This window comes from Periophthalmus magnuspinnatus, chromosome 5, assembly GCF_009829125.3.
Source record: "Periophthalmus magnuspinnatus isolate fPerMag1 chromosome 5, fPerMag1.2.pri, whole genome shotgun sequence".
Lineage (NCBI taxonomy): Eukaryota > Metazoa > Chordata > Actinopteri > Gobiiformes > Gobiidae > Periophthalmus > Periophthalmus magnuspinnatus.
Genome location: NC_047130.1, coordinates 21880777 through 21892834, shown reverse-complemented (window position 1 = coordinate 21892834; position 12058 = coordinate 21880777). Strand labels below are relative to the sequence as shown.

General features: G+C 37.7%; 1 protein-coding gene across 2 annotated transcripts; it reads right to left on the bottom strand.

The window, feature by feature from the left end:
* Nucleotides 1-614: 614 nt before the first annotated feature.
* On the bottom strand, nt 615-10454 carry parp3 (poly (ADP-ribose) polymerase family, member 3). Of its 2 annotated transcripts, XM_055221699.1 has the most exons (12): nt 10271-10443; nt 9792-10005; nt 8114-8242; nt 7844-8023; nt 7317-7449; nt 6374-6597; nt 5305-5460; nt 4920-5006; nt 4320-4497; nt 3494-3637; nt 3003-3197; nt 615-2921 (listed from the first exon to the last, which is right to left on the bottom strand). In XM_055221699.1, the coding sequence occupies exons 2-11, from the start codon at nt 9981-9983 to the stop codon at nt 3022-3024; spliced, it is 1599 nt and encodes a 532-aa protein (XP_055077674.1). In that variant the 5' UTR covers nt 9984-10005; nt 10271-10443; the 3' UTR covers nt 615-2921; nt 3003-3021. The 2 variants fall into 2 exon arrangements, with proteins under 2 accessions (XP_055077674.1, XP_033822504.1); XM_033966613.2 differs by having other exon boundaries at nt 615-3197; nt 10271-10454.
* Between the last annotated feature and the right edge of the window lie 1604 nt (nt 10455-12058).

The window sequence follows — 12058 nt, the reverse complement described above, 5'->3', positions numbered from 1 at the left end:
ATACTGTACAGAAGACTAAAGAAGTTCTTGGCTGACTCAGAGAAGCACTGTGTACAGAGTTATGGATTATACACAGCCCTATTAAACAGCATCTTCATTAGTAAAAAAGCAGATTTACCTGTAGATCAACTCCCAAATCTCTCTGGCTAACTCATTCCATACATTCTTCTCTACTGTGGTCCATATAAGTCCTTGTAATCTTAAAAAAGTTAATATTTGCATTAAGTTTTGGTTGAGTTCAAAACTTTTATTTGTTTATTGGTGTTAATGTATTTTCAAATCAAAGTTGACAGATTGCCCAAGCTTGAGTTTTAATACAATAGAGAAATAAAGGAGACTCACTGCTGCTCGCGGGTTTGGCCCAGGACATAAATATAAAACCAGGTAGTGGTGCTTTAAATTTCCACTGGTGTTGTAAATGGAACAAATCAAAGTGAAGTGCTCTTATTCAGACATATATATTCTGAGTTGTATATTGTAAATAGTTCAGTGCATCATCATTATTGTTCGAGGCATATTGCCCCCAGTTGAGTATAATGATGCATTTACACTTACATTTTCTACAGAAAATAAAGATTCATATTTTTACTACTGGTAGAAATCAATCACAACATGGTGAATAAAGTCAGTTTATTATTTCTTGATTGGCTTTAATTTAAAGTGCAAAAGCTGACCTTAGGCACATTATACACAACACAGATTATACTGCGACTACAAAGTGAAAAGTCAGATTTAGCCAAGTGTAGTGCAACATTTGAACTTAACTTCTGCATGTAAACATTTTAAACTCTGCAGCAATTACTTCAAGCAGTATCACATGATGTGGTCAGTTAAAGACCAATCAGCTATTCTAAAGTCTTATACATTTTTTTTTACATCTTTGTAGTACTCACTTGCATTACCAATAACCAACAAAAACAAATCAAAATCAGAAACCAATGTATGTGAAATAAAATATAACATTTAGATATAACAATCCTTTAACTGTAATAGTTTTAACTGGAAGAAAGCATGAAAACCCACTCCACTACAGGATCAACAACCTGAAATCTACTCAAACTAGTCACTGCTTTTACCCTGGAACAACAGGCATAAGGCAAACTGTGTTTAGATGCATGGCAACATGCACAGTGCAAGCATTTGAACTTAAACATATCGATTTTAACAAAGAACAACCGAATACATTCAGACATAATTACAGTATATGTCACTTGTTAAGGCATAAAAGACAAAATGGGTTAATTATTTTACAGTGAACTGCAAAAAAGGCAGTGACAGTCTATTGTCTATTTTAAAGCTCCCATATTTTGTTTTATAGAGGTGTTTTTCAGTATTTTATTTACATTATTAGTGGTATGAATGAAAACATGTTCTTTTGCATCACTTTATTATATGCTATTAGCAGCGTGTTGCTAACAGATGCTAAGAGACGTTAAAATGGTCAAAATGGGTTCAGACCTATTCTGCAAAAGCGACTTTTCAGAGTTTTAAACCGTGTTATAGTTGTTTCCCCTCACCATTTACCCCCTCAAAGTTGTATTTGGAGTGATTCATGTATGACTGAGCAATCTTTAAGTGCTTTATTAATCAACTCCTGTGTTCAACGGTACACGCCCACTGCTCACTACCGGCGGCACGGTGGCTGACTGGCTACCACTCATGCTTCACAGCAATTGGTATCACTGAGGGATGGGGCAAATGCAGAGGGCAAATTTCCCTACAGGGACAATAAAGTGTACCTTAACCTTTACCTTACTTACTTCGTCTTAATCAGTGATACGCACAGGCAGTGTTGCATAGTCATTTTGGTGCAAATTTAAAACATTCCACTGCTCGCTTGTGTGATCTACAGCTATTGGAAGGGCCGACAGCTACATGGCTCTTTATTGTGATGACATTTATGGCGACGTCAGCTCCTATTGGGCACCACAGTTTTCTAACACAGATGTCATTTTATTAAATTGTTTTAGATGAATATTGCGATTTAAAACGTGCAAATTATAACTTAATGATGCACAGGTGGCATAGATTGTTTAAGATTGATGGAGAGGTACTTAGACATGCATGAATAGTAACAAGAAAAAAACAACATGATGATGATTTTGCACTGGATGGGAACTTTAAATGTTCTATTTTTTTCTAGGCTCACTATATTTCAACACAACTTTCACCTCAGTAAGTATTTAGTCACAGTAGTACTTGAGGAAAGGGTAGGTGGTTCGGCCTCTAGGGATGGGACAGTAAACAACAATACTAACTGATTTTAAAAAAGTGTGACTAGTTGATCATGGTACATTTTGTAATATTGCGAACACCCAGAACGTTTGTCTGAAATGTTTCTCAGTATGGCATTAAACGTATATCTTACAGTTACAGTTGTTTATATTGTTAAAAACCCTAGAAAAGCACATATCTTTACACTGAGCAGGGTCACTTCTCCACAGAGCTGACATGTAACATCACCTGCTTCTCTCTATGGAACATAACGCCATATTGTGGAACATTACAGGCAAAATAATTACATATCTACATCAGAAAAGTTACATAGTGCACAGTTAAATCATTGTCGCGCATATTGCCAACATTTTAAAACTCTCCGCAGTTTGAATAATTGTATATTGTCCCATGTCTAATCGGGAATATGTTACAGGTTGTTACCACAGACTGTATAAAGACGTGGACTGAGTGAGTGTGACGTCACCCACAGCGTTCAGCTCCAGTCACATGAAGCTCATCGAGGCTAGAGCAGCTATAAGGAAGAATTTGAAGTCAAGTTCCATATTTGGAATTCTGACTGCGAGTATCATAGCAACCAAAGAGCCAATCCAGAGCCAGGCTGTTGGAGGTAATGCCCTTCCTGCCCACACCGCTGTCACTCAACTCTGTCACTCAAACCTGTTGCTAACGCTAGCGGGAGCAACCTGGGGGAAAGAAGGCACCTGATTTATCTGTTATTAATGGTCATATCTTCATTTACAGACATAATTGTGAAATAAAAATACCAGGATCATGTAGAGCAGGTTAATATGTCATGTGCAGCTCAAGCAGGTAGCGTATACGGCACTGGCTCTCTTTGTAGATGAGATATTCACTGTTGCTGAAGCTGCTGCCAGAATACTGAGGCTGTGCGATGGCAGGCCCCTGGGGTACTGCCACCTGCTTTCCATCCAGAGTAATGAACACGTCCTGAGAGGGGTCTGCAACACACAAGAATCATTCAAATCAAGGTTAGGGTTGTCAAAAGTTTAGAAAATCAGGTACTAATTGATACTAAAACTAGCATCAAAACTAGGCACACATTTGAGCAGGAATTGATACAAAAACTGATCTTGAGCTGTATCAGAACAAGTATAAGACACATAGACTAGTACACACCCATGGACCACTATGGAACCTACTGACAACTGAGGGATTACACAGATATAAGGCCACATGGGAATATAAACAAAAGATTTAATGTTGTAAAATCCCAATCTATTCATTTGAACAGTACCTGGCTCCACTATTCCTCGGGCCACCACAGAGTCAAAGCCTTTTGGAGCTTTCTTCAGTGAGCTGTCGTCCGTGGTGATGGTGTACTCTTTACCCAGAGCGACCTCATTCAAGAACATGATCCCAGTGTTTTTAGACACGGCCACTGCAAAAAGATGTGTAATGAACATAGACGTACATGCTGTTTCCAGAAAAGTCAGACCACTAATACAGCATATTACAGTGTAATGAAGTACTGTACTTAAGCATAAACAGATTAAGTAGCTTTTAAAGTGGATACTTTACTTGTACATCTGTATGTATGTCTGAGCAGGTATATGTACTTTTTACTCTAGTACATTTTTGAACTGGACTGACAAGTAAAAGTATTTTTTTTATCATTTTTTGAGATCTGCTGAAAAAGCTGAGGGGTTTATTTTTAACACATTTGTAGTTTGAGCAAATGAAAATATACAAATAAAAACAACTAGGATAAAAACTCAGTTCAATTGTTTGTTGAACAAAATTCAACACAAATCTTTTATCAAAATCTGAACACTGAATCTTTCTAAGATCTCAAAATCTATGTGAAATACTTTTGCCTGAAACAGCTTGGGCCCGACTCCTGAGATAAACTTGAGGTATCTGGTTTTCAAATGGATGGATGCATTGATTTTTTGGCCTTAAGAACAGTTTCTTCAGAAAGATGAAACGCCAATGCACATCCAATTTCTTATCCCAAAACACTCTTTTTTTTACATGTTTGCAATGGATAAAATGCTTTACAAACAGACGCGGACAGCCCCATCTATCTCTATATACTTATCTATAAGCATGTATTTTCTTACCATATCCTGCAGATTTAGCATTTTCCGATGCAAAGTAAATGCCTCGACCGACTCTTCCCCCGGAGTGAGGCATGATCCTCAGCCCGCTCTTCAAAATGGCCGCCACCACGGCGATGTTTGTACCGTGCCAAAGCAGACGCCGGTTCTCCAGACGGTCATTCTCACTGAAGCGCTCTCCCTACAGCGAAAAGATATTTGATAAAACGGAACAACAAAAAGACCTGCAAATATGGAGTTGTTAAATGTCAAAAGTTGTTAAATGTCACTTTCAGGTCCAACCAGAAACTTCACAGCTGATTTCTGGCTTTGTTTTTGTTCATTATTCATCAAACAAGAGACATGTAACTTTCAAAAGTATATCTTTAACTACAAACTGCATCAAATATGTAAATAGTGCAGTAATAATCTAGCATTACACAGGATTACCAGTGTGCATCTTACAACCATAGATCCATACGTGGTTAGCTTTAAACGACTATAATCTCTTTTTAACCTGGGCATGTTATTGTTAAAAAATTTTTGTTCATTGTTTTCAATCAACGGATCGACCCAGAAGTGACATCACACTTAACAACACTATAATATTTATCTAGCACTTACCTCTGTAAATCGATTGACCTCCCAAACATTGACAATTTCGGTCTTTGAATATGAATTCTTTGTTTTGTTCAAGTACTTCTCAATTATCTGTAAGTACAAAAAAAAATGTACTATGTTATGATCACTGAGTTAAGCAGTAAATATTGTATATAGCATATTTCTATGTACCGGTAGGTGATTTATATTGTAGGCTATATTAAAGGAGCACTCTGTAACTTTTTCTGGTGGAGGGTTTCACCACCTGCTTATTTAAGTGTTATTGCCTAGAATGGTCCACTAACCTGTATAATCTGATCTATTAACACACAGTTTAATAAGAATGATTCAATCGCTATGGCAACAGTCCCAATCCCCCATCATTCTGAAACCCCGTGTGTATTTGTACCTTGTATGTTTGTGACTTTTTGTCGAGCACGGTGAGATCACAGTTGAGTGAGTGGTAGTCCTGGTCCGCCGGGTGAGGGACGGTCTCGATCATCTCCTCCTGAGCTTTCTCTGTCTCGGACTTCAGCGTCTGTGCCAGCTCTATGTCCGCAAGCACCTTTAAACAGTGTAAAAAATAAAGAAAAATCAACTATAAGGATGGAGGATATGATAATAAAAATTGTGATCTGATCCCTGTGATGATATTATAGGTGTGTCTGTTAAACTTACACATTACTGGTTTTGTGTTTATCTGTCTTTGTTCTACATATGCAAAACAATCCATATTTGAATTACAAGTTATTTATTAAGCAGAATAATATACATATTTTTTCCTGAATGTTCGTATTAAGGTTAAGGTGCACTTTACTGTCCACATGGGTAAATTTGTCCTCTGCATTTGACCCATCCTTCATTTCCGCTGGGGCACCTCATCAGGGGCATGATCTCCATGATCTTGTGATAGGCTTGGTCAGGACCGTCTTAGCAATGGTCCAAGAAATTACTCAAGTAAAATGTCTGTGTAATCCCTCAATCGTATGGTGTGATCCATAGTAAAACAACAAAAGTAAAATCTGTCAACTGGACAAAAAGTTGTAGGAGTGAAGATGTTTGGTTGCTAATTCAAGTCGCTTCTTCATTTCTGGTCAGATTGCTGGTGGACACTGCCTTATATCTGTCTGAAGAGAGGAGCTAACTACACTGAAACTAAAAACACCTATTGTTTACAGTTATATTTACAAGTATGTCTCAGGCACAGTGCACATTTAGTGTATCTCAATAGACCTGGCCTATAAACAGAAACTGTAAACAATAGGTGTTTTTAGTTTCAGTGTAGTTAGTTAATCTGACCAAAACTGAAAAAGTGGCTTGTATGAGCAGTGAAACGTCTACACTCCTACACCTTTTTGTCCATTTGACAGATAATTTTACTATACTCAAGTAAGAGTAAAACTAAAGAAGCTACTTGGTTGAGTGCCATATTCACTCTTATAAACTTTTGCCCAGTTGACAGAGTTGAATTTTCTCACCATAAGCATCTCCTTCTTCTTCTCGATGATCTCTTTGGAGTCGATGGTTGGGGGTCGGGTGCGTCCGAAGTTGTGCGGGATGGTGGTGAAGAATTTCGACGAGAGTTCCTCCAAAACGGGCCGTTTACTTTTCTGGTTCAAGGCGGCTTCGATCTCCTCCAAAACATCAAAGCCCTTTGCGATCTGCATCTTGCTCAGCTTCCCCAGGGGCATCTTCTTAATGTCTGAACACAAATCAAAAATATTTCTGTTAGTGGGATTCTTCTGAAATCAAATAAGCTTGAAGAGTTGATCTGAAATGAAATACGGTACACATTGTAAAATAACATGAACATATTGGCTAATCTTTTAAAAGTAAGAGTCTGGGAGGCAATATTTTTATTAATAAAGCACAAATAGTTAATATAGTAACATATTATCACTGTTATTGCCTTGAGGATTTTAATTGACAGGTCTTCAGAAGCAATAACAAAACAGTTTGGACTTTGGCGATATAAAAAGCGTTATTTTGGGTTACACACTGTGCTGTAGAGGAGCATTTTAAATGTTGTCTACGCTCATCAAAGACCTTGAATTAAAATGTGTCCAAAAGACGGGGGGTTCTTATTAATTTATGTATTTATTCAGTTATTCATTGCCATATCACCCAGCTCTCAGCGTAGGTAGAGGGTTATGGGTAAGCAGTCACTCAAACATAAGCTTAGTGGTTCTGGTGTGTTGTAGTGTTCTTGTGCACACTGTCCCGGTCCGATCTGGGCTGTTCAGTGGGAGCACGCGCCAACTGCAACTGTAGAGGAAATATTAAGTTATGCTGCATCTGTCATAATCTTACATAACACATAATCTCCTTGACTTCACCAATCCCACATAAGAATGCCACTGAACTGGTCTCATGAACTTTGACCTCAACAGTTACACCCACAGTCCACACAGAAAGCCTCACCCAGGTTCATTTCTTCCATGGCCTCTTTGAACATGTCCGTACTAAAGATCAGCTCGATCAGTTTCTGTGTCGGTTTGTCCAGAGTACAGGGCTGCACGTTTTTAACCACTGACCTCCCGTCCACGCTGTCCACCTGGGAGGAGAAATTGTGCGTACATTTGATTGATTTTTGACAAACAATATGAGATAAATAGCCAAGATCAGACCTAGTTCAATGTTTCCTTTTGGTGTTAAAGGAACCATATGTAAGATTTAGATTTTAAATTTCATAAATGTGACGTATTGGATATAACGTAGACATGTTCACGTTCAGCTCATGGTTGCAGTACCTTTAATAAAACTGTAGGGGCAAGGCTACATATAGTTCCTTTGACATATTTTACATACAAGAATATCATTAAAATAAACTTGGTGAAGGGTCTCTATGGAGATGTTATAATTACATAGGGATTTAACGCTGATAATGAATTACTCACCTACTGTAGCTTCTGTCTGTACTGTATATGTATGTTCATTCAGTGTTTTACCTTGACCTCTGCGTCCTGCTCCCCGTCCACCTCGATCAGGGTGTACTTTCCGGGATGAGACACAAAATCATCCCGATCACTCCAGTTGTTTTTGGTTTTATCTTTAAACTTCTTCTCAAACTCTTTGATGGCCTGTTCGACTGCTTTGAACGTGCTAACTTTGTTCTGCCCAGTTTCTCCCTGAATGAAAAATCAATCCAAGACTTAACCTAATTATGACGGCAATGTATGATAAGTAGTTAAAAATCTTTTTGACTCTTGTACACTCACCACTCTGCCCCATCTGGTCCATGTGTGAAAGCTGCTAGGTCCTTCTTTTATCACTTGAATGACATAAAACTTGTTGTTATTGTGACCGATGTTTGTTTGGTTAAGCATACAGTCGTAGTCCTCATAAACCTGCAAAACAATTAGCAACAGTATCATTTAGTGGTAGGACTGCACTAAATATAATGGAAATGTCAACAACGAGCAAGGGCTGGATGATATGGGAAAAGTATCACAGTTTTATTCCTTCCTTATAATTATTCCTTATTGCCAATCTCACATTTTTAATAGATTTTAGTTTTTCTTATTCAAAAAAACACATTTGTGACACACATTTTATTAAGATAAACAAGACAGAGCCCAAACCACACGCTTTTACTGACAGAGGATTGAACTGTTCAAAAGTTCAACTCTCATGTACTGCCTTCCTCATTTACATACCATTTGGTTTGAATGTACCATAATTCAAATACAAGTGCTAAACAAATGACCAATCTGAGCTTTGACAAAGTAGTAAAGTAGTAAAACAGTGGCGGATAATCTAGACCTAGAGGTAAGTCACATATATTGTCTCCAAGATGATGCTGTAATGTTCTGGTGTAAGGAAACATGCCACATTTCTTCTAGTTGTTTATTTCTGAACACAAAGGCAACTGTAGGTAATAACTCACACCAAACAAGAGCAAAACAACAGCAGTCTCAACTCACTAGAGCCAGTCTCTAAAACAGAACAGTAACTGAAGAATAAAACCTTTACATCAATCTGTCGGCATAGCAACCACAACAACAACACAGTTACAACAAAAGTGTCAACTCTGAGCTAAACACAAAATATCAGATCCCTTCCCCTTTTTTGATTTTGTTTTGAAGATATGCAAAATCACTGTTATTTTGGATTCGTGTTATCAATATTTTAATGCACAAGTTTGCTACAGCTTAGTCCTCCACAGGTTAATCCTCCACACACTCTCACCAACTGGCCTTGAAAAATAGGAAATTAAAAATTGTGTGTAAGTAATTAAAAATACTATACCTCAACAGAGATATCAATATTAATTTCCTTAATTCTGGTGTCACTCTAGGCCTGTCACGATAAATAAAGACGTATCATTCAAAAAGCCTATATGAAAGCTGGAACAATATATATTTGGGGCTCAATATTTTTCTTTATAAAATGTTGGTAAATGTGGGGTATTTTTTTGGTAACACAACACTTTTAATGATACTGTTTATTTAAAAAATGGTTTACTTGGATTACTTTGCATTATTGTTATTGTATCAGTGGCATAAAGCAGTTTTAATATTATTGTTAATCGCAGTATTTCTCTGTACCTGTGCGTCAAAATGTGTTATCGTGACAGGACTAAGTTGCTCAAACCCATTTCAAACTATCCGACAAATAGGATTTAACAATATGACCACAACAATGTAAAAAAAACATCTGGAGAATTTTGTTTAATAAAGCTCTAAGTTCAATCATATGAACTGTTTAGGTTTCAGCTTTCTGTTATTTGCATTTTAAGGACTTTTTCCCATCCAAAAGACATAGTAATTCATTTTTAAATTGTTAATCACTATGACAAGGGTCCTAGTTTTTCCTCTGGACCCATGGATTCTCAAGCAGATACAAACAGTGCATCATATTATTGCAGTTTTATTGCATTATGGTCCTTATCCTTACCTCTCCAGATCCATACCAGTGTTCATCCACCTTTCTTTTGCCTTTCACTTCCGGAGCAGCGGCCTTTAGAGCTTCTTTAGTTGAAGTGAAGGCATCTTTGGGTTTCTGGGGGGTCTCTGGCTCTTTTTTTACCCTTTTACCCCTGGCTTTAGCAGCAGTGGAGGCAGCAGCAGCTCTCCTCTTTGGTGCCATGGTTCTCTGATACAGTATGATCCTGCAGAGTAATGGTGGTATAATGATTTTTAGACTGGACAAGCTCAGACATGCCCCTCTCTCTCTTCTTCACTCCCTCCCTCTCTGTCTCACCCTCTCTTTCCCTCTATCCCTCCATCCTATAGTTACAAACAGACTACTTCAATGCCATGTGTTACTTAATTGCAGAACTTTCCAAATGCAGTATTATGCTGCATAAACATTAAATGTAAACCTACACCCTGAAAATACCCAAATGTTTGTGTTTACATGAGCAGTCAACTCACCTTTGTCCTTGCAGAAGTGTCAAATAAAGCTCTCCAAACAGGAAGTGAGGGGAAAACAATCTGTGAAGTGCGTAATCTGTGCGTAATGAGCGCTGTCCCTGGGCCCTGGGGAGCTGTCTGTCTCTGATATTCGTCTAATGACAGGAGAGTCCAGTAGTTTACAGTAAGAGGAAGACTCTGCCCCTCCTCTTCCTCCTGGAGCTTTAAAGTGAAAGCAAGAGTGAAGCCTGAAGTCGCTTACACTGCCCCCTAGGGCTGAATGAAGGGAATGAAGAGAGAGATGACAGTTAAATGGCAGTGGTACAAGGATTTCATAAACTGGATTTTATTTAATCATATCCTCTTTCAGTTTATCCCTTTGTGTCATTTTTACAGTTTTTTTTGTGGGAAACATAGGTGACATAAAACAGAGCAGAAGGAGGTCATGGATATGTGCTTTTCAAAGACCCTCTTTCCCACTTTAAAGTGTAAAAAATATTGTTCTGTTTTTATTGGTCTCTGCAAGTTGCTAAAATACACAAGTAAATGGGAGCTCTGGTGCTACAGTATATGTAGAGATTTCTTCAATATGCAGCTAATTATTTTTAGTCTTTAAGTCTCATCATTGATATTAATCTAAAAAATATATAATATAATTCAAAATAAAAAAATAAAAAAATCCAAATTAAATAGTAACCATATATTACACATACCATTATAAAAAAAAAAAAAAAAAAAAAAAAAAAAAAAGAGCTGGTAAAATGATTTGGTGAGAGTCCAAGGTTCATAAACCATTAACCAGTAGATTATTTTAAATTGTAAAACAAGGCCTATGTGTGTTATTATAATAAAACTGATCTGAAAATCGTTCAATTCATTGGAACGAAATTCTGATGCTTAATGGGCCCGGATCTATGTTATAATGTTGTTTCCTCATCACAAACAGACCTGGAGTTGTGTTTTGTTTCATCCACACATGTTTAACACACAAACCCTGCAGATTTAGGCTGAGTTCTTCCCTCAAACAGAAAACACTGTTCCACTTTGTGATGTCATCATGTGGTAATACAGGAAGTGCTCCACTGTGTTTTTAAACTCCACACACCTTCACTAGAATCATTTAGATCATTTCAGCCCTAGAATTGCCAATCTCTAGTGAACTAAAGGTAAAAGGAGCTGGTGACTTGAAACTACCACTTGATGACATCACAAGGTGGAACAGAGCATTTTTGAGCTTTGGAGATGTAGGCAGATTAATTTCTAAGTGCAAATGACTTTTTTTTTCTCCCCAATACATACTTAGGTACTCCATCAGCCATGAGTAGATATTACAAATTGCAAAGAGCTTCTTCTGACCACTAGATGACAGTGTTACTTCACCGATCCACCCTCTGTATACTCACACACTACCACACACCCTGGTCTAATTGCTGTGTACTCCTGGAGCAGATTTGGTGGATCTCGTCCCTTGTTTGAGACAGATGACGATATTTGTGCTGCTAATTTCCATGTACACCGTTCACTCACCGCAGATGGTAAGATTTGAGCTGCATTTTCAAATCCCGCCTAAATCTGTTTTTAATTGGATTGAGCATCATCACTGTGTTTTATATGGTAAAGTGCTGTCCAGGTGGTACATAAATTAGTCATTTCAGTTCCATTTAAGCTACACGTCTTAAAGCGGAGCACTCTACATTAAAAACCCCACTCACAACATTTTGTCCTTAGGGAGCAGCAGGTTGTGCTCTTCATGACAAAATCTCAACTGGAGTTCAGGAACCGTGTATTTATGGCCTCAATTTTTTTTTT